The following is a 27,282-nucleotide window of genomic DNA, read 5'->3' as shown; positions in this document are numbered from 1 at the left end:
AAATGTTGCAGAATTTTCTTATTGTACCTAAAATGGTTTTCTCAGTTTGTTTTCTCTGTTCTTCTGCAGGTAAAACAGAAGTTTATTAGAGTTGCATTTCCTTCTCTTTGTTTACATTTTACAGCTTTTTGGACTTGGAGGCTGAGACGCAGGTGGAACAAAGGAGGCCGGAGCAGACAACCTAAGAACAGGAAGTAAACCAACACGAGAAAACTGATCTTCAAAGTTTAACAGGAAGAAGCCAAACAACAAAGGAGGAAACGACTCAGAACCACAGAAAGCTTTGATGCTTCTTATTCTGATACATTTCTGATGTTATTTGTGTAAATGAGTCGAGGAGCTTCAGCAGGACAGAGACAAACACAAACTGGAGTTCAGCGTCTGTTTAACTGAACACCAACAAACAGCAACGTACAGGCTGAACCACATTCAGTGAGTCTCACAGAAGAAACGTAATTTATTTTTATTATTTATGAAAATCACTTTAAAACAGTTTTTATTGTCAAAAAAGGAAGTTTTCAATTTTTTCATCCATTATGAAACCACTTTATCTTCAACGGTGTGATTCACTGCCTGAGCGGCGTCGGCCATTCGCTGAAAGACCTCCAGAGGAAGGGTAAAGGTATCTCAATGTCCATCTTCTCATCGCTGACTCTAACGTAGGGGGCTGTGCTCTGGGAGACCCGGGTCATTAGAGCCACACTGGCTTCAAGTCCCTCATAGAAGCGCACCTGCAAAATACTGATGATCCTGCTGCTCCCATCATTTACTCGCTCCATGCTCAGAGCATTTAAGGCTTTCTGGGTCTTGAGTTTGATGAGGTCTCTGTACTCAGTCGTGCACCTCTGCGCCTCCTCGCCGTGCTGTTCTGAAAACTGCCGAACATCTGCATAAATGGCATCAACTTTAGAGGAAATTTCAGAGTTTTGATCTTGCAGGTAGGCGAGGAAACTCTCAGCTTTTTCAGCAACGACGCGTAAACATCCAGCAGCTGTCAGGTGGAGCACGTTGATCGCGCTGATCACACCCTCTCTCAGCTGGTCCAGAATATTCCCCGCCTTCTCCATGATCTCATCTCCGCTAACAAAAGCATCACTTCCAGGTACGGTGAACCTGATTTTCCTGATGTCTGTAGAGATGTTCTCCACGAGGCCGTTGATTCTTTGAATGGCACTTGAACGGGCTTCCTGGACCGCTTCCATGAGAGAGAGCTTCCTCTCCGATCCCGGCACCATGAACCGTGTGTCATTCACAAACTGCAAGGCTGCATCGAGCAGCACATTCATGTTGTTTTCACACTGTTTCATGACACGCTTCACCGTCTCAAGCAGCCTGTCTATAGCATCCTGCACAGTCATGGACATCAAGACGTCAGAGGCCTTCCGGTAATTATCTCGCGCTCCATCAGCAAAGTTTTGGACCCAATCCTGCAGTGTGGGACAAGACACGGGAACCTGGTCGTAGGCTCGCTCTATGGCGTAAGAAAGTGTGTTTTTCAGCTTCTTGCTGCCACGGTTGATGTCAAAGCCAAAGTGGGAGGTGTGATACTTGTTAATGCACTTGAACACAGCGTCTGTCATTGCAGGAACTCTGAGCTTGGTGCCTTCCATCACATCCCACAGGAAGTCCCGATTCCAGGAAGTCTGCACAAAGAATTTTTGCGAGTTTCTCAGTGAGACTTTTGCAGCGAAGACATCGGTATCCCTGTCTGGAGACGACTGAGAGAGAGGGAAGACGTTGAGAAGACTTTAAACAGAGCATCAAACAGTCTGGAAAGTTGCACTCACAGTAACAATAATATGAAATGAAAGAGTCGAAGATGTAATACCAGGTATCGACTGAACAGCTTCCCATACAGCTGCGATGGAGACCTCCTCTGTAAATGCACTCCAAGGAAACCAGATGATGGCGAAGACACGGATGCAGTGATGCCATCTTTGCGGGAAGCAAAGCGGAAGCTCACATCTGTGAACGTTCGGCTGCTGATGTCAACGCTAAGAGTGTGACGAGGCTCCCTTTGAAACAGACACACCGTTAGTACAGATGTGCTCCAGATCATATGTGATAAACAGACAGAGAACTATGGAGAGATGTGAAACATCAGCATCTGCGTGAAATAAACTCACAGTGCAGCTGCTGAGACTTGGCGCTTCATTCTGAAAGAAAACGAGCAATCGAGGGTTTAATTCCAGACTTTGAATGTTTATCGGATGGGATCTGAGACAGTTCATCACAGCTTCTGATGCACTTTAGTGGTGTGCATGAAATGTTTACCAGTGTACAGAAATGGGTAAACTTATTTAAAGTTAAACCAGTGTTTCCAGTCGACTCTAGAATGCAGCGTTTGTTTAACTTACCGGACATTTTGTGCCAAAACATGTTGCCAGTTGACATTTCCATCAGTGTGAATCAATTTGCCCTTCCCAGTTAGACTCATTGCCCCATTATCATATACGATGGTTGCATCAGCTGGGGAAACATGGGCAAGATTAGGTTTTATATTGCCTTACATGCAGCAATTCATACAAATGTGTGGTATCAGGTAAAGTGGCGTATGCTTTAGTCTTACCAGAGAGGTCGTATTCCAAGAAGTTCATGGTAGAAACACATCTGGATTTCAGTGAAGTTAATAGGTCAGAGTCCTTTTTCTCGACACTGGCAGTCGTCGACACACTATAAATGGGAGACGAAACCTTCACAGAGACGCTGAGGGCACCAAAGGATGGGATAAACACACTTGAAGGCAGATGGAGGGTCGTTGCAGGGATTTCGATTCTTTGCTCTGGAATGGTGATGGCTGGAAGGTCGAAGTTGGAAATCTGGCGTGTGATGTAATTTAGGCTGATGGTTTGCCCCCCGAGGGTCACTGATTTTGGTAGAGTAAAAGGTAAGACTGTGATTTCATATTGTGGAGTCTTAAATGAAAGGAATGATGGTTTTCCCTGCAGGTACTCTGTGTTAATGTCATAACCCGGCACTGACAGTACGGGCAGGCCAGGCAGCATGACTTCAAAGGCCTCGGTGCTGATCACCCTCGGGACGCTGAGGTTGTTCAGATCGAGTGTGAAGGGCTCCACATGCAGTGTCGTGAATGGTACATTAAAGGCAGGAACTGAGATCACAGGGGGAAGTGTGAGATGATCCGGGACCTCAGGGTTTTCCAGACGCTCGTCTATGTTCCTTATGGAGCTTGGAATTCCTTTGAGCCATGAAGGCACTGCAATGCTGATCTGAGGGACGCTAAAACTGACACCATTTTCCAAAAGTGTAAACGGTATTGCATATTCATGGCCATCCATGCTCTTTGTGTACACAATATTAGTAGAGACATTGAGGAATTGTAATTTATTCGTACTGGTGACCTGATCAAACCTGAGCACATCCCAGAGGGTATTCTGATAAATAGGAATCTTAACTGTCTTCAAAAAAGCGAGAGGACCTTCTGCTGATCCAGCCAACTCCAAGCGCACTGCTGATTCATCATTGGACAGCAGTAAAAGATGAGCATGGACGAAAGACGCGAGCTGTTCCTTAACTCTCCAGGTGAGAGACTGCTGCTCTGAGCTGATGGCCAGGTTAACGCTCTGAATGAGTCGAGCATCGCCCAAACTGCTCGGCTGGCTCGCTTCGATGTTCAGTTTGGTCTTGAAGGTCGTTAAAGGAATAAAGTCCAGTTCTCCTTTGGCGACATGTTTTCCATTTGTTGTGAAAAAGGCCAAATCGACATTGTTGGTGCTCGTGCATTCAGCCGTTGCAAAGATTCGCTGCAAGGAAACTGCCAGAGCTAACTCCTTATTCAAGTCAAACAGGAAGATGTTGTTGGAGTTTCGTTTTTGTTTCTCCTGTTTGTCGAGGTTTGAGTTTAAGACAGTCTTGACAGTTGAACGCAGGCTGTTGGCAGTGAAGTAGAAACTGGCTTTATTCTCTAGATCTCCAGAAAAGATGCAGCCGTCCATCATCATAATGTCTGTCTTCCCCTGGGTGCTGGTCTCCAGAGACACATAAGAAGGAAGTGCTTCCAGTTCCCAGTTCATGTCAAAGTTTCCTGCAGCCTCAATCAGAGGAATGCTAAAAATGTACTTTAACTTTTTCTTGGATGTGAGATTTGGCTTTGTTTTGGTGTTTCCGAGGAGCTCTTGATTCAGCTCCAGGTTGAGGAAGGGTAGCTTGACCTTTGCAGTGTTGGTTAAAGAAGCTTCCAAGCCCCTTTTGTTGAGGTTGACAGCACATTCGTGGTTTGCATTGATGTTGTCGTGCTCCAGGGAAACAGCTGAGGCCACTTTTATTCCTCTCGTCCTCGTCAAGCTGGAGGTGCCATCGATTTTTATGTTCAAAATGTCAAACGCTGACGTTGAAGAGGTGCCAAAACGAGCAACAATGTCAGACTGGTTGTAAAGGCCTGCGCTGGCAATGAACGAAATCACAGCGGATTTGAAGGAGAAATCAAATGTCATGTTACCCATAGCTGGGATCGCTATGTTGTTCTGCATGGGTGGCAGTCTAAAAGTGGGCAAGGTTACTTCACTTAACGTTTCTGGAACATGAATGACAGCAAACTTTAATAATGGCAGCACAAGAGTATAGGACGGCACAGAGAACCCCAGAGCTGGGACTTTAAAGCTTGGGGTCCTGACCTCTTTGGGAATGAAATAGCTAAAGGCCGGCATCTCGGCTCTGAAAGGTGAAACCTGTATATCCAGGATTGGTATTTTATATCCGGGGACTCTGAAGATGCTAGGTGGCAGGCTAGATCTGTAAGTTCTGTGTTTGATGTACTGTGGCCTTGCTTGGTCGTATGAATCTTTTAAAAATGCAACCACTTTGTCCCGAAACTCTTCAAACTGAGCCTGGAGGACGGTGGCTTTGTCGCTGATTGCACCGTAGATCGGTGTAAGGTACAGTTCAAAGCTGTGGGTGTCAGGGTTCTTGTAATAGTGAAGCTTCAAGTTCATGTCAAATGATTGCTGAGGTGTGGTGAGCAACGTTTGGAATCCAGCATTTTCCCACAGCGGAAATTCTCTGACTTCAGGGGTTTTAATCTGGAAATAAGGTATGGTCATCTCTGGGATAGAGAGCGGAATCGTCAAAAATTCCAGGTTAGCCGCTCCGTTTGCCGAAGAGTGGAAGAAGATGTCCATATCATTGTTTTCTGCGGTGATGTTGTGACTGTACTTGTACTGATTGAACCTTGCCAAAGCAAAGCAGGACGCGTGCTGTTTCACAGAGTTTAATGCAACACCACAGTCATGCTGCAGAGCTACCTTTCCAGTCAGTCTCAGGGGAAAGAAAACCCTCGAGTTTACTTTATTCTTAACATCGAAGGCCACCTCAAATGGATGGATTGTGAACTCCAGCGAGTTGGACATGGATCCAGTCAGTTTTCCATTGAATTCAGCATCGTGATAGGCTGCGAGTGCAACCTTCAGGTCCCCGATATCAGCCACTCCATCCAAAACCAAAACACTCTTCTTCACAGATGGAGTTTCAGTTTCACATTTGGCATCAATGCTAATCCGATTTAAGAGCACTGATTCAGCTCTTAGCGTGTGCTTGGCTTTTAAGGCCTCACAGTCAGTTTCTCCAACAAATGTTAACTTTGCAGTGCTGAAACTTACATCAAACTCCATGTTGCTTTTGTGAGTACCTTCATCAGCGTAGTCATAAATCGACCACTTTCCATTTCCAGTAGTCTCTCCGGTCACAGTGACTCTGCCAGATTCTGCAGAGGCTGCTATAGTCTGTCTCACTGATGCCTGACTTGAAGTTTCATGTGACGGGATATTCAAGCTGTGGTTGTAGGCTGTGGCTACGGCTGCATGGACTCCACTCTTTAAAGTAAGGTCCATTTTACTGACCATGTCTGCTGTGTACATTTGGGTTGCAGCTCTGGCGACAGTCTTGGCAGAAGCCTCAGCAGCGGTGCCGGTGAGCGTCAGGGATCCTTCGTGGTCAATGGCAAAGGCCATGTGTGCAGCCTTCAGTGTTTCTGTGAACTGCAGCTTCTTCATTCTGGGAGCCTCCAGCTGAGCCGTGGCTTCAAACGTGTACTCCAGCGGCTTGAAGCGCGACTTGGCATGAGACGCAACGCTGGCTGTAAACTGTGGGTTTTTTGGTGTGGATGTTGAGTTTTCAATTTTTCCTGTTGTAATGAGAGTCAGGTCTTCCGAGTACACCCTAAATTCTCCATGGAGTTTTCCAAAACGTGGGACACAAATGTCACTGGGAATCCTGGGATAAGTTATCTCTGGAACTGGGCGTGGTGAGACGTCGAAGCCTCTCCACTGCAACTTGGGAATGTTGATTGCTGGAAATGTTATTTCCGATAGAGTTATTTCTGGGAAGGTGAGATCGGGTAGTTCAGACAGGTAGAGAACTTTCAGATCACCAAAGATTTCCTCTGGGTCGGGTGTTTGGATCTCAAAGTCTCTGATTTCATCTATCAGAGCAATGATCCTAGCTTTGATCTCATCGACATCTATCGTGAAGCCAGGGATGGTGTACAAGTTGAGGATGGTGAACGGAGGGAGTGAAATTTGAGCTGGGATGCTAATGTCCTGCAGATTCTTCATGTCAACTGTAAATCCTCGAATAACAAGATCAGTGAGAGGTACTGTAAAAGTAGGAACTTCAATCTTACCTCTTCTCAGTAAGCTCAGAAGTTCATCTACAGCCTGCTTCATCTGGTCAATGAACTCATTGTCCTTTGCTGTTTTTACAATCTGCTCCATCACTTGGTTGAACTTTGCAGACATTAGTTCAACAATATTTCTGTAGGAATCGCTCGCTCTTTCGAGGAATAAATACAGTTCGCCTCTGATGTCCATGTCAACAATTCTCTCTCTTGCATCCTCAAGGATATCCTGCACCTTCAGTTTGATGTCGTTGTAAAATGTAGTATCGATCACATTTTTCAGTCTTTTCAGAGCATGAGCCACTTTGGTGTTTTTTAGTTCATCCAAATACGTAAAAATGGAAGTTTGGATCTCTCTGAAAAAGTCCCGAACAGCCTCAATTTTTTCCACCAGCTCATATATTTTAATCTGCTCGTTGATGTCGTTTGTTAGTTCAGCAATCTTCTTGTTAGCGTCATCAACGAAGGCACCGTACCGAAATGTCCTCATTGATTTAAGAGTCGAAGAAATATATTCGTTAAGGTCATCGATGCTCTTCTTAAAGTCGATCGCTCGGAGCTGATTTGTCGCACTGGACAGAAATTGCATCATTTTATCATAAATATATTCAAATTTGACAGACTTCAAAGCTTCTACCAGTGACTGCACAGTCTTTTCAATCTTAAACTGCTCGACCAGAATCACCACCTGATCCATCAGCTGTTTGAACATATCATCGAGGTCGTATTTTAAAACAAGATCCCTGATGTAGAAATACACTTCATTGATTTTGTTGGGGATTTCATATTCATCGATCCAGTTGACGATAACATCATGGACAGACTCCATGACCTTTGCTATCTCTGAAGGGGGGATATTATAAGATAACTGCTCAACATGCGCAGCCCAGTCAATTGAAAGGAGATACTCCTTCAGATCCTCAAAAATCGACTTGATGTTAAAATCCTCAATGACTCGTTTCAGTTCTGAAAGTTTGCTTTTAATCGTCTCCAAGATTTCATATTTGGAGTCTAGCTCCTGGAGAAACACAGCACCGGTTATCCGGAGTTTCTGGAAGTCGATCTGTTTCATAATGTCTTCGATGATATCAAGAACTCTGAGAAATGACCGCTTAATTTGATATTGGTCATCGAAGGCCCTCATGTGATTTCCGACATCAGAAAGAACATTTGTTATCTGGGCTTCAAGACGTCCACCCTTGACGTACTCTTCAACGGAAAAAACGAGCTTTTGAATTGTGGTGATGATGTCCGTTACTGTAGTTTCTAAATTCTTCCTCAGATTCTTCACAGCGAGCTCCAAGTCATTCATCGTGACAGCGGAGGCACCGATCCAATCATCAAGTTTCACTTTCACGTGATTTACTTTGTTCTCCAAGTCTAGCTCTTGCATGAAGTTACTCACTTGTGTCGGCAGCCGTTCTAGCTTTTCTCTAAAGTTGCTGATGAGCCCGTCGATATCTACGTCACGGATGACCTGCTGCAGCGACTCTAAGGTTTGAACCAGCGTGTTTTTGAGCTGCTGAAAAGCTGCAGGAAAGCTCTCGATGAGTGGAATCTCGATGATATGACAGTCACTGTTCTTATCATACTGCAGGAAACCAGACATGTTGAATTTTGCATTTTCTCGTAAATCTTCTAACATTATTGCTGAAAACTCCAATTCAGCTTTCTCTGGATTGTTGGAAATACTGGTCGCCTGGTTGTAAGCACAGTCGTTCAGTTTAGACTTTACTTCCCAAGACAATAATTGATCGCTTGGAGTCAGGAAACCTTCAAATATGTTCTTTAAACCAGCAGAGGACTCCCCACTTGGGAGCTTATGAGCTGTTGATATGCCGCTTTTATGTGCAAATGAAAGAGCTAGGGGCTCAGCTTTCAGCAGCAGCTGGCTGTACGCGTCTCCGGTGTGCTGCCCACATAGATTCATTTCTCCCGCAGCGTTGAAACCAGCATCCACAGTGAGGCGAAAAGGCAGCGCCGTGGTGCAAACGCTGCCGTTAAACCGCACAGGTGCAGAGTCTACCTGCGCCTCACAGTCTGATGTTAAAGACAGTCCAGCAAATTCCAGTTCACAGCTGTGACTGAGCTGGGCGTCCATCACGTTTCCAGATGTGCTGTATTTCATGGTGCCCGCCACAGGTGAGTCATAGGTGAGTTCATAGGTGTGTTTGACGCTGTGTTGCTCTCTGAGAGCTGCAGTCATGCTTCCACGGAGATCCACCTTAACTGGCTCGAGCCTTACGTGACCCTCGTGGCTCAAAGCGACGTCATAAAACCGGAGATCGTTTCTCATATTGAATCGCGTAAAAAATGGCTTCACATCGAGCTTGGTGTGTTGGTTGTAGTAAATATCGTCACAGATGAAGTTGTTTGACTCGGAGCGGAGGCTGAGAGTCCACAGGGTGAGGGTGAGTTCGTGGCTGTTTTCTGTTTTCATCTGTCTGAGTGTTCCCTTTGTGTTTCCGGTAAAACTCAGAGCTCTTCTGTCCAGCATCATGTTCACGCTGCTTAATGTCGTTGCGTCGTACGCATATCCCTTCAGGTCACCGTGAAGAGAGGCTTTAGCAGCTGTGACTTCACCCTCAAGTTTCAGCTCCCCTCTGCTCTCGTCACCCATCGCTTTGGTAGAGGAGGTCAGGGATGCTCCGCTGCAGTCTATCGCACAGATGAAGACGTTCTCCACCGTCACAGGACTGCACTGTATGCTGTTTGTGCCACTTGCTGTCAGACCATTTTTTCCAGCTGTTACAGAAGCCTTATGCCAGACACGCCCTGTTTCTAAGGTGAGGGACCCCTCAGAGTTTACCTGAAGCCCATTTGAATCCAGAGATCCTGATATCAGGGAGTATACCCTGTTTTTGTCGTCATATGCCTGGGATTCAACTGTGAGAAGGGCCATTTGGTTGGACACGCCAAACTCAACTTGGTTACTTAGTGATTCCCCCATGGCTTTGGCCGAGGCGCTGCACTTCAGGGTCAGCTGTGCATCCTTATATCTGAGTTCTGCCACATGCTGGAGCGTGTCCCCCTGAGCGCTCGTTTGGGACATGATGTATAACTCTGAGTTTTTGCAGACTCCACGGACTGTGTTGTGAACCTGTAGGACTGGTGAGTCAAACTGCAGAGTGGATTCTCCTCGTCCTTCTCGATCTAGTGGGCGCAGGTTGTAGCTGTGAAGGTAGGAAGCGTTGGTGTGGAACGAGCCAATTTCGAGGAGTCCGTTGACGGTGCCATCTCCTGAGACTTCGTCTGAATTTAGGGAGGAAGTCGCTTGAGCAGAGTAGTAGAGGGTGGCTTGCAAGCCTAAAGCACTAGAAGCTTCCATCTTGTAATTGGCTCTTGCCTTGAGTTTGTCCGTCACCCTTAAAGTTTCTAAGACGCTGACGCTTGTGTCGATGAGGCTATGGCTGAAGGAGCTATTCAGAAGATACTTGAGATTATCATCGCCTCTGCCCGACATCATCCCGCTGCCTTCAAACAGACAAATGACACTACATTAGTATGCAAACATGGAAGCATGACGTTTCACCTGCTTTAAGACAAAATGTTGGTCAGTGAAAACTCTTCTCACTGCACCATCAGGGCTTTGGGAGGTGTTGATCTTACTGTTGCTGCACTGCAGTTTGTTTTGGACCACAACCCAAATGTGCACTAATCAATACTGTTCCTGACCACGGCTGAACCAGTAACAGAGCTCATTGTTAGTCAGCCTCAATCTTATCCTGTCAGATCTCATAGAGTCTTAAGTGACTTGACAGAATCACTTTTTACCTTCAAGCTTGTATGACAACAGGCTGAAAGGTGACTGGGCCGCGGCCCTGAACTGTGCCGTGTAGCTGGGGACATCGGCGGTGTTGTTGCCCCCGGAGATCGAGCCTTCCCAGCTGTAGAAGTTGCTGCTGATCTTTGTGGATGCTGCAGCCAGACCGAGAAGGGGGAGAGACAAATCCAGAGACGGGGGTATGGTGAACCGTGGGAGCTGATAGGCCCTGGGTGGGATGTGCAGACCTATCTGTGGTAAATCTATGAGGGGCACTGACAGGGAGTTTGGGACGTTCAGCTCTTCGGACTTTTTGCCTCCGAGTGGAAGAGGAAGCGAGATGGCCATCTTGTCCTTGTTGAACTGGTACCGGAACAAAGTGTCGCTGTTGAGGTAAAAGGTGAACAGTGAAGCCCTGCAGAACAGGTGGAGCCCATCATTCATATCTGGAGGCTGATTTTTAAACACTTACGACTGCAGGAACAGTTTTTCTGGCAGAGCTGGCAGAGTGAGATCAGAGAGGCTTCTCTTACTTCGCAGGTTTGCCAGAGTGGGGATGTGCGCCGTCAGTTTGTCCAGCCATATGTTACCTGCCTTCAGAGTGAAACAAAGACCGTTAGATCTCACTGCAAAGCTGTAAAACTGCCTGTAAAGCTGCGTAACACTCTGATGTTTTATGACACCTCGATTCCTTTCGTGATGATGTGACGCAGTTTCATGTCTGTCTTCGCCACCCTCTGGTCCAGCATCTCATCAACGAGCTGTTGAAGCCGCCTGCGACGATCCTCCACGTTAGGGATAATTTTCTGCGTCTCTGAATTCAGGTCAGATTTCAGTTCCACCTCAAACTTGTCATCATCTGGAGAGAAAATCCAGAAAACCCTCAAATGACTGAATCCATGCAGCTGTCCCTGCATTGATGAGAGGAGGCACAGTTACCGTATTTTAGGGAAGCTTTTTGCTGGTATGATATCTCAGAGAGGTGCACGACGGTCTCCAGGTCCATGACCACATCTTCATCCTTCTTTAGGTTTGCAGTGAGAGATGCATCGGCTTTCAGAGAAGGAACGACCATCTGGAGCTGCAGCACGCCATCATTCATCTTGCTAAGCCTGCATTTAAAACAAAGACGATACTGTCGGCTTCCCATCAGCACAACCGAAACCTCATGAAGGACCCAAGACTCATTTAATGAACTCTGTACCTGGCACGTCCAACAAGCGTCAGCTGTGGGATGTTCTTGTTGGTGATGTCGACGGTGATGCCCCTCGTCTCAGCACCGCTCTCAGTTAAACCCAGTTTGACTCCTGCTTCCACGTCATAGTCAGGAATGACGACCTCAGCAGAGACGGTGTTTTTTAAGCGATTGTATTTCAGAGCTGCCGAGGCCTCCGACGAATCGTCGCCTGTTAAGATAAAAATTAAAGTAATTAGCCGGCTGTTAGCTGCAGGGAGCAACAGGTGGGCTTTTATCCAGTACGCACAGGAAAAGAATACACGCGTCAGCAAAAATTCAATACCAATGCAGCGCCCGGCGAGCAGCGTACAGGGACAAGGGTACCTCAGGGTAGCCGTTCAGTGGATTTGAACCCCTGATCATGGGCGACCACTCCTACTGAGCTGCCCAGATATAAAATATGATGAAGACAGATATGAGCCAAAGTAAGCATCTGTTTTGTGAGAACGACTCATATTTGTTCATGATGCTGGGAGAACTGGGAGAGCTGGGAGAGCATGATGGTTTAACCTTATGCATCCTTCTCAGTCTTATGAACTGAGCTTGCATATTTAATAGCGTTACTGTCATGTTTCGGCTGTGTACAGGCAGGAGAAGGACCCAAACACAAAACTCACAACAACAAAATTAAACTCAGAAAGCTGCTTTATTGCAAAATGGCACAGAAAACGAAACTGGGACATGGATAAACTGAAACTCAGCCATGAGGGCGACTACGACACTGACAAAGAGAAACACAGGGCTTATATACACAGAGGGATAACGAGGGAATGAGACACAGAAGGAGAGCACAGCTGGGAGTAATCAGGCTGGACGAGACAAGGGAAGCAAAACTAGAAACACTCACATGAGACGTGGACCTTCAAAGTAAAACAGGAAACACACTGACTGAACTCTAAACATGCAAAATTAACAGCAACTGAGACAGAACATAGGGACAGAAACATGGTACAGAAAGGTCACAGTAGACACAACATTGAACACAGGGAAACCGTATTACAAAGCCAAAGAACTAAACCTGTGATAACCATAACTGAAATCTAGGGAAACAAGAAACCGTACAACAAAGGACTCAAAACATAATCCATAATATAAAAACACGAGATCTCTTCAAAATAAAACAGGAAACATGAGAGGCAGACATGACAACATAAGACACACAGACATGAAACACACGAAGGGCAAAGGAGACTTCGCAGGGTTGAAAACACGAGGGGGAGCTAATGAGCTTAAACATACTATAAACACCAAAAGAACTAAAACTCAAAACACTGGGTCATAAGACCAGGATCGTGACAGTTACCTTCTGCCTTCAGGGTTAATTTCAGCGTTTCCACCTTATGGCGCCCTCGTTTGCCCTCTCTGACCGTTTCATCTGCGATGGTGGCGGTGTACTCTGAAACGGTTCCTGTTGGCTGGATTTCAACTGCAAACCTGAAAGAACAAACTCATTAATCCAGGATTTGTTAGCTGTGTGGTAAAAAGCAGCATTAGATGTCAAAGTCAAATCACAAAGGATCATCTCAGATGAGCTGATCGACCTTCTCACCTGGTTTCTCCGGTTAGAGGGGGACACGGCGCCTGATCCACAGAGGTAGGGTTGGAGTAACGCACTGCTGTGCAGAGCTTCAGACCACTGAACAGAGGCTGGCAGTCGACTGAGTCGGCCCGGTCTCCCGCCTTGCACGGCCCCGTCGTTGTTTGACCAGATGACAGAGACAGCACCTTGGTGCTGCGTTTCAGAAAGAGCGTGAGTGAGGTGAGTGAGAACAACACGACTCACAGAGAGAAGGACTGTGGGTCACTGACCTCACGCTGAACAGCTGAGTGTTCGACTGAGGAGCAGGGATGGACAGCTTGACCTGCCTTCGGTTAACTGTGGCTTTAGCATTAAGGGAACTTTCGTGGTACACGTTGGTGTGCGTCTGAATCCCGGCGTCCACGTAGTCTGGAATGTGCACGCCCATCTGGGTGATGAACTCCAGTCCAACCGAAGGCATGAAGGACAACTGAGTCTGCAAAGACACAGAGCAGCTGTAACGCAGGTACTTGTTTTTGTTCTACTTTCTTTCTTTTTTCCTTTTTAGTTTATAAGAATAATTTTATATATTTATTTATTTTTCCATAGCATCACATTTGAATTTAACAGTTCAATCTTTCAAATAACGGACAAATATTTGTGAATTTTAACAATCTAAACAGACAAATACATTAAAAAAAACAAGAAAATTGTGTTTTATTACATTTACAGTGATTTTACGTTAATCTACATTTGAAATGTAAAATCAGTCTATTTACGTAAATGTAATGATATTCTAGAAGAACAGGACAAAACTGTAAAAGACTTTTATATTACAATTTTTTTTCACCAGATTGAACTGTTAAATTCAAAAGTGATGCTGTGGAAAAATATATAAAATGATTCTTATAAACGTTTTTTACATCACATAATTATTATCATTGCTATTCAGGGCGATCGTGGCTCAAGAGCTGGGAGTGCGTCTTGTAATCAGAAGGTTGCTGGTTCGAGCCCCGGCTCGGATAGTCTCGGTCGTTGTGTCCGTGGTTAAGACTCTTCACCTGCTGCCTGCTGGTGATGGTCAGAGGGGCCGATGGTGCAATATGGCAGCCTCGCCTCTGACCCAGGGCATGAAATCCATTATTATCTAAACCAACAGTTAACTGTATATTTAAGTATTATTATTCATATTGCCACATTCATTGACCTTGTTTACAGGTAATTGTTTAATCACATTAAAATGTTCCTAATTTTATGTTTAAAAGCACTAAAGGCAAAATCTCATGTAAAATTAGGGCAACAAACTGTGTTGTCATTACTGAATATAAACATATTTTTATGAGAAAGTTATTTTCTGGTATTTTCTGGTATTATTTTGGGCTCCAGCTGCTGGATTATTACTGTTTTTCTAGGATTTTTTTAACAGTGTACATTCTTTCATATATTCATGGTGTTTAATATATGCATGAACATTTTTGTACTTTATACTTCATAAAAGGAACCAAAGGGGACCCTGAAGAAAAATGTCATTTCTCTTCCAGCTTTTTCACAACCATAACTCCGGAGCTTCCGTCATGCGTGGGAATAACATGGAGAGTTAAAAGCAGCTAGCAGCTAGCTAAACAGGCACAGAAAACTACAAATATGAAAGGAACAGACCAAAGAACATTATTAAACTTGGACAATAGCAAATAAAACTGTCTGACAATTCAGAAAGTTATGATGAGGAACATATCCAGGAAAAAATATTAAACAAGTAAATATTGTAAATCTTGTATTTAAAGATGTATTACATATTATATCTTGTTGTCCGTATACCTTTGGAATAATGTTACCAGTGTTTTGCGTCCGATGCAGCAGCTCTACATCCTACAGGTTGCAAGTTGTATTTGTTTTTTGTGTTTTTGGCCTGTCTGGGATTCATGACCTGTGATGTGATGAAGAGCAGCTAACATACCGCTGCCGAGGGCGTCAGGCCTCCTCTGACACCTGGTGCAAACACACCAGCCAGTGAGAACTTGAGAGGGAAGCCAGATGTGGTGGGCAGAGCAAAGGCATTCTCCATGAAGATGTAGTGGGCAAAGACTTCATTGTCAGTCCTGGATATGAGTTCAGAGAACACCTTTTGGAAAGAAAACAGGAGAAAACAAACATGATGAGTCCACCGTCACATCTGGATCCTCTAAAGCACCACAAAGGTTTCTCCAGAGTGGTTTTTAGATCCTAAGCAGCAAATAAAACAAAACTAATGAACTAATCTGTGATTCTCTCCTGATGTTATGTTTTGTTCTAATGTCGCCGTGCTGGCTGCATCGAGGCACCGATGCACACTGAAGCTGAAGCCACTTCCTGCCACGATCAACACACCAAATGGTCAGGAGACAGAAAGTCTCACCTGGGCAGGTAGTACCCTGATGAAGACGTGGTAGTACATGAACAGAGTCTCAAACATTTTCCTCATCTCGCCGGTCTTCAGATATCCAATCTCATTCCCCAAAAGTCGGAGGTAGGCGGCGGCTTCAGGCGCTGGAGAGGAGCTCACATCGTTCACAAGTCTCTGGATTCTGTCCGCCATGTCTTTCAGAAAGTCTTCTGGGATCTGAGAGCACAGTCTATGTTCAGCATGTGACATTTGCTCATGTGGCAGCTCCGTGTACGCGGAGAACCTCTCACCTGTCTCTTCCTTCTGTCTCGTTGAGGTGCTATTCTGTCCAAAATGGCGTTGAGGATCGGGGCTTTGTCCTGCGCCAAGTACATCAGTCTGGACATGGACTCAGGGAGGAAACCTCTCTCCCCAAAAAGAGCATCGATCGTCGGTTCAAATCCCGTTCCTTCAACGCCGACCTTAAGAAGGAGATTTTAAATGTTTGGACCTCGACAGAAAACTGATTTTTGTACTGCAGATTCATCCAATACCTCGAAGATGTCGTAGCTGTAGTCAAACACCTTCAGCGTGGTCTCCAGCATCATCTCCTTGGGTAAGGTGTCGCTTCCATCAAAGATGACGTTGCTCTGGATTGATCCCAAGGAGGAGTCCAGCTTGTAGTTGCGGGACACGCCATCAAAGATGGCGCCCGTGGGTGACAGCTGGCCATTCAGGGCCAACTCAGTGTACTCCCTGAGTCTTTGGAAAGGACAACAAATGATATTTAATAGTGTTTATTAATATAATGCAGAATCAGCAGCGCTTTTGTTTGTTTTCAGTCGTGATCAGTCGTGATCCCCGGCAGCTGCCCGCCTCGTGCTACGGTGGCATCTATCAGCCCAGAGTACATGAGACATCTAGTGGTGAGGTGAAGAAGTGCATGTACGATCTGTGACAATATGATTGTGTATCAAACAAAGCTTCTTTCTCTGCTTTAACTTAAGTCCCTCAGCTGTGAAAGCCTAACAAGGGTTTAACGAGGTAAAGAGCAGGGAGGCCTGGATGCTTCCTGTCCTTTCTCCACTTTGCCCTCTGATATTTGGAGCGATACATCTTTGCTCATTACACATGTCAGCCTCAGCTCCTGTTTATTTCTTATTTTTAAAGTCTGCTGCAGTCCTGTTATACAGAACACTTCAGTTTATTTTTTACTTTACTTTGATTTCAACCAGCTAACGATGCGGCTGCTCAGCGAGTTTCTGACTTTGTCTGTAGTTTTGGTACTTAGTCCATTTAATGTCATCACATAATAACATAAATATGCGAATGTGCTGGAAACGCGAATAAAACAGGAGGATGTAACCACCGTAGCGTTGAACAGGCCGCAGGGTTTCTATCGTTGCCCTGTATCATCATCCAATCCTGTCTTTGCCCTCAGAGTCAAACACACTTTGAAGTCTTGATGTTTAAAAACCTCACGTGAACATTCTGGATGTTTCAATCGAACCAACCTGACATGAAACCCAGACAGCAGACGCTCAGGTGCTGGTAACAAAGTAGCCCCGCCCTAAATCGTTTCCAAAGTGAACTTCATGTTTTCTTCAGTCAGACCTGAAACTAGAGGCAGAGCGCACTGAAAGCGTTCACTGAGCTCAGAGATGACCATCCGCCTCCTTTTCTCACAGACCTCTATACAATCAGATTTCAGAGTCGCCCCCTGCAGGACATCCCTGGTTGTTCAGCACCGGCTTCATGGATGATTACAGGTCATACAAGGTCTTAAATAATCAGGCCCCATCTTATCTTAATGACCTTGTAGTACCATATCACCCTATTAGAGCACTTCGCTCTCGCTCTGCAGGCCTACTTGTTGTTCCTAGAGTATTTAAAAGTAGAATGGGAGGCAGAGCCTTCAGTTTTCAGGCCCCTCTTCTGTGGAACCAGCTTCCAGTTTGGATTCAGGAGACAGACACTATCTCTACTTTTAAGATTAGGCTTCAAACTTTCCTTTTTGCTAAAGCATATAGTTAGGGCTGGACCAGGTGACCCTGAATCCTCCCTTAGTGATGCTGCAATAGATGTAGGCTGCCGGGGGATTCCCATGATGCATTGAGTTTTTCCTTTCCAGTCACCTTTCTCACTCACTATGTATTAACAGACCTCTCTGTATTGAATCATATCTGTTATTAATCTCTGTCTCTCTTCCACAGCATGTCTTTATCCTGTCTTCCTTCTCTCACCCCAACCAATCACAGCAGATGGCCCCGCCCCTCCCTGAGCCTGGTTCTGCTGGAGGTTTCTTCCTGTTAAAAGGGAGTTTTTCCTTCCCACTGTCACCAAAGTGCTGCTCATAGGGGGTCATATGATAGTTGGGTTTTTCTCTGTATCTATGAAGCGCCTTGAGGCGACTTTTGTTGTGATTTGGCGCTATATAAATAAAATTGAATTGAATTGAATTGAATTGAATTGATTACTTACTGCTGTATTTGTGGTTCGTCGGAGTTCCTGATGTTGTTCAGGTAAGACACCACGAAGCTCCTGAGCTGCTCGTCCCTCGTGTTCTCCAACCTGCTGACGATGTCTCTGATGGTCGCTCGGTCCGGGCTCTTCATCAGAATCAGGAAAGCTGCTACTCGCTTTTCTACGGGGCTGTGATCGTCCCGGTACACCTCCATGAACACATCTCTGACCTGTGACCAACCACATGGTGACACATGAACACAATCACGTGTATACTGAACATTTTCAGAGTCAGTATCTGTTCGTTTTGACTTTGTTGCCTCACGTTTGAAATGTTCAGGAGTTTGTCTGTGGGTAGCTGCTGTGCAGGTGTTTGAACTGAGGAGCTGGTGTGTTCTTGTGTTTGTGGCTCCAGATGTTTCAGCGGTCATGACTGTACTCATGCCCCCTGCCATACTAGCAGAGATGCTGCTTTAACCTGTGAGCTGAGAAGCTGTGGTGATTCCTCTCCTCGACCCAGAGGGATTACCACAGCTTCTGCTCAGCGCCAGTCCACCTTAAATAAGCTCAGAGGAGGTGGAGGTGTTTGTGGTTCAGTCTGAGCTTCCTGTGTGGATGCAGTGATGAGTTCATGATGATGGTTCTCGGACGCTCTCAGATTCAAAATGAGCAGATGAGTCTGTGTCCATGTAGGAGAGAGACTTTACCTCATCACTGACGTCCATCCGTCTAAAGGCCTGTATGGCTGCCTTTTGATGTGACAGTGGGACTTCTGCTTTCTTTGCACATCGTAAAATGGACGAGATCAGGCTGGGGCTGACGGCTTGCATGGCCTGACCCATGACGCCAACGACCTGCAGATTAGAAATCAACATTTATGTGGAGGACTGAAGAATACGTCCATGGATGTAAAACTACACGACACGCTTCACGCACCCTCAGGACAAGGAAGGACATCTCTGCAGGGTCAGAGTCGTAGTGTGGGACTGAGCAGTCGTTTAACAGCACCTCCATGAACTTTGACACGTCTGTGAGCACATCCGTGACCTCCGGCGTTACCGTGTTTTTATGGATCCTGTGGATGAAAAAGAGTGTGGTCAGCTGCTCAGGTCAGATGATGCGTGATGCTAAACAACACCACGCTGTCTGCCGGCATGGTGACGACCACGCCCTGTCACCTCCGTGACCGATACTTCCTCATGTGTGACGCTGAGACATGGGGACCATGGGTCTCCCTCTAGTGGTCACCTGAAGCACTGCATCAGCCTTACTTACTTCTTCACTGTGTTGGCCAGAGCGTACATGATGGGCTTGCTCTGTTTATACTGAGCCATGCTGAGCATGTCTCGCACACGTGCAGCATCAGGGTCAGCCCGCAGACTCAGGGCGTAGACCAGAGCGTCCGTCTCCAGGGAAACGCCGTCGATGGTTCGGATAATCTGCAGGATGGCGCTGGTGCACTCTGAGGTCCCGCACTGGAACAGGGCCTGCCAGGTGAGCCAGCCCGATGCCGCTCGCATCTCAGGGACCGCCCGGCTCAGGGTCTCGTTCCTCAGGGCGCGCAGGCCGGACACCAGCTTATGGAAAAGCCCCGCCCTTTTTTGACCCTGGTCTGAGCCTGCTAACGTCACCAGCTCCCGTAAGGTGGTCAGAACATCGTCTCCCGTCTGCACTGGAGATTTATCTTCAGGATCTTCAAAGTGAAGGGGCCTCACCTGGTCGCGCTCCACACCTGCACACAGACACATGTGATGTCACTTATTCATTTCCCAGTAAGAGGTGAGTCTCCCAGTAAGAGGTGAGTCTCATTTAAAAATGGACGTCAGCGGTTTATAAAACTTTAATGAAGAGACTTCATGCTGGCCGTGTAGGGGTGCAGCTGCCTGTTGCACCGGCGTGTACAGATGGATGTGGTCACATGACCTCACCCACGTTTCAAGCCTTCAGAATTCAGAACTGACAATATTTTGTTGTAATTAAATCCTCAAACTTCACTAAAACTCAAAGTCAGACTTCTTGGATGATCTGTTAGTCAGTGACCTCCCAGCAGCCTCATAATTGGTCACATAATGTCATTAAAAAAGGCTCCAACAGCACAAACACGGTCCAGAGGTCCAGTTCAGGTGGAGCTAGCAGACAGCTACAGCCACCTGTGTCACCATCCACCTGTCAGTCAAAGAGGCCACGCCCCACTAATGCCAACTTTAAGCCTTAAGTCAATTTGAACAGGTGTTACGAACCAGGAAATTATCTACAGAGACCAAACTGTTTGTGTATCAGGCTGTGACCATGTTTGTTTCTGCTGCAAAGTTTATGTCTGTGGGGGCTCACTCTCTGCTGCCTCTACTGGACACTAGAAGAACTGCATGTTTTGGTGCTTTTGGTGAACTTGATACGACTTCAGAAATAATGTGAAGGAAATCACAAAATACAGATGTGTGCAGCTGGTTGTGCTTCCAGAGTTCTTTCTTTTATTTTTAGGTCCGTGGTTGTTACTGCCCTCTACAGGAGGGGCCCGAGTCGTCTATGATACTGCGTCAACATCTGTCTGGATTTTCTCTGAGTCTGTTGTGGTCAGTGCTACCATCTATGCTGTTGCATGCTGGGCAGTAGATTGAGGGTCACCGACGCCAACAGACTCAATAAACTGATCACAAGGCCAGCAATGTGGGGATGGAGCTGGACTCCCTTAGGGTGGTGTCGAGATGGATGTTGTCCAAGATAAAGACAAACCTCCCACCCACTCCATGACGTGCTGGTCAGTCACAGGAGCACGCTCAGTGAGAGACTGAGATTACCCATAATGCACCACTGAATGACACAGACATCATTCCTGCCTGTGGACGTCTCCCTGTACAACTTCTCCATCTAATGCACAGCACACAGAGCAGCAGTTACACTCTTTTGCTCTACAGAGAAACATAAAGTTTTACAGGTTAGAGTAAAATGTCAATCACACATATTTCACCTCTGAAAAAAATGCTCGACATTTATAACTGAGATATTTGTGCGTATTAGAGCATTTCCTTGTATTCAACACTCTGTTACGGTTCTTATTGTCCCGGAGCGACTGTAACCACATCAGGGACGGATAAAACTGAACCCTCGTCTGGACTGCAGACAGAAGGTCAAAGGGCTGCAGTTTAAGTGTGAGCGTAACAATGATCCCCAGCTGTGAAACTCCACAGCTGACTGGAAAGCTCACTCACTGAAGTCTCTGTTGCTGGTCCTCCTGTTGCTTTGGAAGCGCAGCTCCTGCGTCAGCTCCGACGACACCGTGCTGTCCCTGCAGAGCAGATTAAAGCTGAGGCGTAACGGCGCCCTGTGCGCGCACACAAACATGCAGTCAGGCGGTGACTCACGTGTGGAAGAGCGGCCGGTAGCTGTGGTTTTCTGTGCACGAGGCTGTGGTGATGTGCCTTTCCCTCCGATCAAACTGGTAGCTGCAGCTTTGAGTGCTTGTGATCAGCTTGGACATTGGGCTGTGCTGGAAACACAAACCTGACTTCAGAAAACACGTTTGCACCATTTAAACTCCTTTTTCGTGACTATTGTGACACGGAGACATTACTGTCACGAGGTCTGCGGTCAGCCTCAGCGAGCTCACAGACAGGACAACATTAAGTAGAATAATTACAGGTGATGTTACATCATGAAGGTGTGTGGAGCTGTTTGTTTTGTTTCTGCAGTAATCAGGAAATCAAACTGAGGGTAAAGAAAAGAACAAACTGCTCCTGAGTTCCCACCAGTCTTTGCAGCAGGGCCAGCGGGCTGTTGGTCAGCTCTCTGCTGTAGAACTGGTCACACTGGGACAGATCTCTGACCAGCGTCACACCTGTGGCAACATCACTGCTCGAGTTCACCAGAGTGACGCACTGACCGTGCACGGTGCTCTGCAAAAGGAGAAAACAGCAGAAAAGAGGATAGTAGAGGTCACTGAGGTCACACAGGGAGGGCACAGTGAGCGTGGTCAGGGGCCCAACAGCCCACACCATCACACCACCGCACCATCGCACCATCACGCCATCGCACCATCCCACCACCGCACCATCCCACCATCGCACCATCGCACCACCGCACCATCCCACCATCCCACCATCCCACCACCGCACCATCGCACCACCGCACCATCCCACCATCCCACCACCGCACCATCCCACCATCCCAACATCGCACCATCCCACCATCGCACCACCGCACCATCCCACCATCCCAACATCGCACCATCCCACCATCCCACCATCCCACCATCGCACCATCCCACCATCCCACCATCCCACCATCCCACCACCGCACCATCCCACCATCCCACCATCCCAACATCGCACCATCCCACCATCGCACCACCGCACCATCCCACCATCCCAACATCGCACCATCCCAACATCGCACCATCCCACCATCCCACCATCGCACCATCGCACCACCGCACCATCCCACCATCGCACCATCCCACCATCCCACCATCGCACCACCGCACCATCCCACCATCCCACCATCGCACCACCCCACCACCCCACCATCCCACCATCCCACCATCCCACCACCCCACCATCCCACCATCCCACCATCGCACCACCGCACCATCCCACCATCGCACCATCCCACCATCCCACCACCGCACCATCCCACCATCCCACCACCCCACCATCCCACCACCCCACCATCACACCATCCCACCATCCCACCGCAGCCTGAGCACCGATCCAGGTTTTCATGCATTTGCAGCAGAAATCAGGAAATGGTTTCCATCTGCTGTTGTCCTGTTTTATGAGTCTGTGTCAGTCGTTGTTTCCTAGTGTGGTCTTCTGCTGCTGGAGTCCATCTGCTTCAAGGCACTGAGATGGTCTTCTCACGAGCTTATTTGAGTTCTCGTTTCCTTCCCGTCAGCTTCCTGCTCGTTCTCCTGTGACATCAACAAGGACTTCCTCCCTGCTGCTCACCGATATTTCCTCTGTAAGCTCAGAGATGGTTGGTGGGAAAACCGCAACACTCAGACCAACAACCTCGCCACAGTCAGTGAAATCACTTTTCTTCGCGATGCTGAAGCTCAGCATCATCATCGCGACGATCAGCAGGTCGTCTTCGTCACATCTGAATGCAGTGAAGAGGCGTTACCCTGCTGTGACCTTTGCTAATCTTGTGGATACAAACACATAGTTGAAGCAGGACGTGGGCTTAAAACTCAAAACCTTCATGTTTTCCACTCTTGGTAAGTTTGAATTTGTTTTTCCTGAAATAAACGATTTCCTGTGACACTGATTATGGTTTGGCGTGTTTCAGACGCTCACCGTGCGGCGGCCCTGCTGGTCCTCCATGTCTGGCACCATGAGAGCAGAAACGATCCCTCTCTTGATGTTGAGGATGCCGATCGCCTCGCCGGCGTCGGGGTAAAGCTGAATGTTGGAGACACCCTGCAGGGTGAACTTCAGAGGGTTCCTGGATGAACAAAGACAGTGAAACCTGATCAGAGGGGGCGTGTTCACACACCGCTGCTGTGGACACGAAGGCTTGATCTTTAAAACGTAGCACGTCTAATGTTTTCTGGGGGGAGCAGAGTGTCGGAGCCTCACTCGAAAATGTGCTCGCTGCTCCAAAAACCAACATGGCAGCAGCATGCCATTTTAATATACAGTCTGTGTTCTTGCACTCACCTTTCCATGGCGGCCTGGAAGGCGTCCGAGCTGGGGGCCGGCCTGAGGGTGCAGCCCCTGGTGTGCATGATGAACTTGCACGGGTGGGGGACCTCGACCTCCACCTGGCGATAGCAGATAGCAGAGCCACGGTCAGAGAGGAGCATCGTGTCATCAGGTGAAAAACGGGACGCATAAACAGCTGTTTACCTGACAGGTGAGCGCATGGCCGTCTCTCAGGTCGGCGGCGCCGGTCGCGCTGTTCCGGCTCTCTGTGCTGTACCGATACACGTACTTCCTGAAGGCCTTGAATCTGGATGCTGCTGCGGGGGGAGGAGAGGGTCACATGGTCAGGGCTTTGCTCCTTTATGTGAAACGGCTTCGATGGTTGTCCTCTTGCTTCATCTCAGGATTGGCTTTCCACACCACGACTCAGCAGCTGACCTTTGACCCCGTCGCAGGTGAGAGTGAGCAGCAGCTCTCGTTCACAAACAGGACAGGAGTCCACGAGCCGCTATCTCCAGAAAACAGGCCGTGCGTTTATCAGTGCGCCATTGATCTGTTAGCAGGTCGATGTGTGTGTTTGCACACAGCACACACTCGACTTCCTCCAGCGAGCAGAAAGTCCAGAGTTCTTTAAATATTTAATATTTTCAGCTCAAACTTCATAAAAATGAATAAAAACGAGTTTGCATGAGTGAGGATGACTTACACTGACACGCTGCAGTTTGTTGGTCCACCTCCTGCTCGTCCTCTGGAAGAAAACACCATCAACATACTTAACAGTATTTTAATACTCGAGTAATGAGAGCGGCTTCTAGAGGCCAGAGGACGCGATTATAATAAAACCTTAAAAAGAGCCAAGATCACCCCCGACGACTGAAGCGTCCCATTAGAAATAAACACTCGAATATAAACATTTGAACTTTAGATTTGTTTGTGTAAAAAGTGATTTTTGTTGCGTTTGGCACACATCAGCGAGACGAGTGTTTCCTGTCTCAGACCTGATGGGTCATATTCACACTTTTACAATATGAGCTGCATGACGCTGACGCGCCCAAAGGGGACCCGTGTCTCCGGCTGCAGTCAAACAGGTGGACATGAGGACGACTACACCTGCAAGCACCGAGTTTAAGGAAAACATGAACGATCCCAGAGATCAGTGAGAGAACAACTTCTTCATCCATGTAGAAAAACGGCGTGAGTGAGACTAACGTCCTCGTGTGCGTGCACGAGGACGGGTCGGTACTTACGAGCTCGCGCCCAGCAGCTGAGCAGCAGCAGCAGACACAGCTTCCTGTGACCCATGATGGGCTGCAGGCCTCCTCCACACTGACACAGCAGCACCTCTGTCAGCGTTTATGAAGACCCTCCCTCTGTCCCGCTCAGAGGTCAAAGTTCAACTCTGCCTGGTCGTCAGAATTAAAGTGTAGTCTGTGATCAGCACTGCCCCCCCCCCCCCCCCCGAGAATTCAGTCAATCATTTACAGTGATGATGAGACGCAGCAGGTAAAACCACACAGAGGTCAGAGTGCTGACATCAGCACGCCGTTTATTTTTTCTTTTATTTAAATTCTAATGTATGTACAAGCTCTGTGACCCCGCCCCCCCATTGGTGATAAAACCCAGGTGTCCCATTTAAAACACCACATTCACTGACTGCCCCTGTTTAACTGTAAATAAAAGATGGACATGGCCGCCATGACTGGAGTTTCCGGCTGTAAACATGAGGTTTAACACCTCTATGGGGACTGACTCACTGCTGCCTCTGCTGGACATGAGAGGAACTGCAGGTTTCACTGTCTCAGCACTGGACGATGATTATTATTATTAGATTTATTGTCAGACCTGCGCTGGGCTCCTGCTTTCATGTGCCATCACGCTGCTGTGATCTTTGCATGTGAGCTGAGCTCTCTGGAAGCTGAACGTTGCACAACGCTGGACTCGCTCATACCCTCGGCAGGTCAGAAGGGGTATCTGAGGTGAATGAGGGACAGTTTAAAGTACGTATGGATTAAAAAGATAAGACATTAAAGGGCAGCAGAGTATAGCCGGTCACACCATGTCAGCTCATCAAACAGCTCCCGCCTGACCGTCACAGTTACCTGACAAAATCCAGGTTAAAGATCAATTTATTTCAGCTCCCTGCTGCGTGTTCTGCAGCTCTATATACATATTGACAGAATAACAGAGAAAAAGTGCTCATATAAAATATACAAGCCAGTTTTTGCAAAAAGAAATAAGGATATACAAACTAAGCCAACTAAACAAAAGAAAGGAGGACATGCAGAGGGCCGGAGGGACAGAGGAGGATGCTGGGATAGGAGGAGATGGAGGACCTCTAAAGGGAGCAGAAGAAGAAGACGACTGCAGAGCAGCAGGAAACTGCACGCTCTGTTTGTGCTACTATGATGTTGGTAAACCTGCATTTAAATCAAATACAGTATTTATTTTTAAAACATTACTGTTGGCCACATGTCGGCAAAGTTATTTGCCATTAGCGATGTTTGTACTTTCAGCTTTTACTTGCTTTTAAAGCCTTTAAAATATAATAATACAATAGTCGACCTTAATCCTACAGAGAATGTGATGATTTTGTGGATAATTAAAGTCAGTCATATATCCACAAACACAACAAGCTGAAAGTCAGTGATGCTGCTCGGTTAGCTAGGAAAGTTTAACATCACTAACTGTCTGTCCTGAATCAGTCTTATTAGGTAATGTTCAAATAATTTTATCATCCAGTGTTGTCAGTGTGGGAGAAAGTACTCAGGGCCTTCAAGTTACACACTATGAAAGGCAGCAACAAGTTTAATGTTCAGAAACCTAAAGTATGTATCAGCAGCTGAATGGAGCTAAAAATAAATGTTTGTTTCAGTTCTATGAAGCTTTGAGTATTTTGGATCAGTAGCACTGCTGTGTTTGTTGCATCATATCACTGTAATTGTTTATATGCTTTATATATTCTGAGCTAAGTTGATCTATAGTGTTACATCATATTCTATAAGGATGTTATGTGTTTGTAGACTTTCTGCCCAGTTTGACCCATTTAGCAGAAGTCAGCCTGTTTAAGGCTCTGATATCTATTCTGTATGACTTAAAGCAGTTATGACATGGTCTGATTTTCTCACCCAATAAAGGAATATTTCATATATCAGTCTACTCTTCATTCTATCAGACACAGTTATCACAGCTCGTACATTTGCTTTTTACACATGTATGTCAGCAATGAGCCAAATTTAGTAATGATGCCAACATACTGAAGGAACAACATTTGTCTCTTATATATGATACATCTGTATACACACTGTCACAGATACTTGAGTGTCTTTGAGTGAAGATTTAAGGTGATAGGACATATAAAAGCTGCAACTTGAATCTTTACTGAAGCTCAGTGTTTGACACAGAGTCACTCACATGTACCAGTGCACCTGCACATGATGTGACAATAGAAGTGATTTGATTTGAGAGTTCAAACTCACTGCTGTAATAACTAATAATGATTAATATAATAACTATAATATTGGCCATCTCATATTTACACTGACTTTAGTCTCATGAACAACATTAATTGTTATTTACTAGCTAATCTTATATGACTGTTCAGTACAGAAATGAAGCCCAACAATCATGTTTACAGTCCTGTGGTCTCAGCCTCAGATACTTATTAAATC

General features: G+C 46.5%; 1 protein-coding gene across 2 annotated transcripts; it reads right to left on the bottom strand.

Annotated features, from left to right (window-relative positions):
- Window positions 1-424: 424 nt before the first annotated feature.
- Window positions 425-24,989, bottom strand: apoba (apolipoprotein Ba). Of its 2 annotated transcripts, none has more exons than XM_085144355.1 (29): window positions 24,862-24,989; window positions 24,321-24,362; window positions 23,819-23,931; window positions 23,630-23,733; window positions 23,267-23,414; window positions 21,722-21,868; window positions 21,338-21,462; window positions 21,185-21,261; window positions 19,251-19,707; window positions 18,912-19,050; window positions 18,683-18,829; window positions 17,994-18,205; window positions 16,067-16,274; window positions 15,824-15,994; window positions 15,546-15,749; window positions 15,108-15,272; window positions 13,441-13,646; window positions 13,181-13,363; window positions 12,935-13,065; window positions 11,599-11,800; window positions 11,334-11,506; window positions 11,078-11,253; window positions 10,867-10,988; window positions 10,406-10,779; window positions 2,570-10,105; window positions 2,358-2,469; window positions 2,127-2,156; window positions 1,829-2,015; window positions 425-1,718 (listed from the first exon to the last, which is right to left on the bottom strand). In XM_085144355.1, the coding sequence occupies exons 1-29, from the start codon at window positions 24,914-24,916 to the stop codon at window positions 567-569; spliced, it is 13,098 nt and encodes a 4,365-aa protein (XP_085000481.1). In that variant the 5' UTR covers window positions 24,917-24,989; the 3' UTR covers window positions 425-566. The 2 variants fall into 2 exon arrangements, with proteins under 2 accessions (XP_085000481.1, XP_085000482.1); XM_085144356.1 differs by having other exon boundaries at window positions 23,819-23,928.
- Window positions 24,990-27,282: the final 2,293 nt, after the last annotated feature.

Source organism: Neolamprologus multifasciatus, chromosome 19 (genome assembly GCF_963576455.1).
Source record: "Neolamprologus multifasciatus chromosome 19, fNeoMul1.2, whole genome shotgun sequence".
NCBI classification, from domain to species: domain Eukaryota; kingdom Metazoa; phylum Chordata; class Actinopteri; order Cichliformes; family Cichlidae; genus Neolamprologus; species Neolamprologus multifasciatus.
This window is presented reverse-complemented; position numbering and strand designations above follow the sequence as displayed.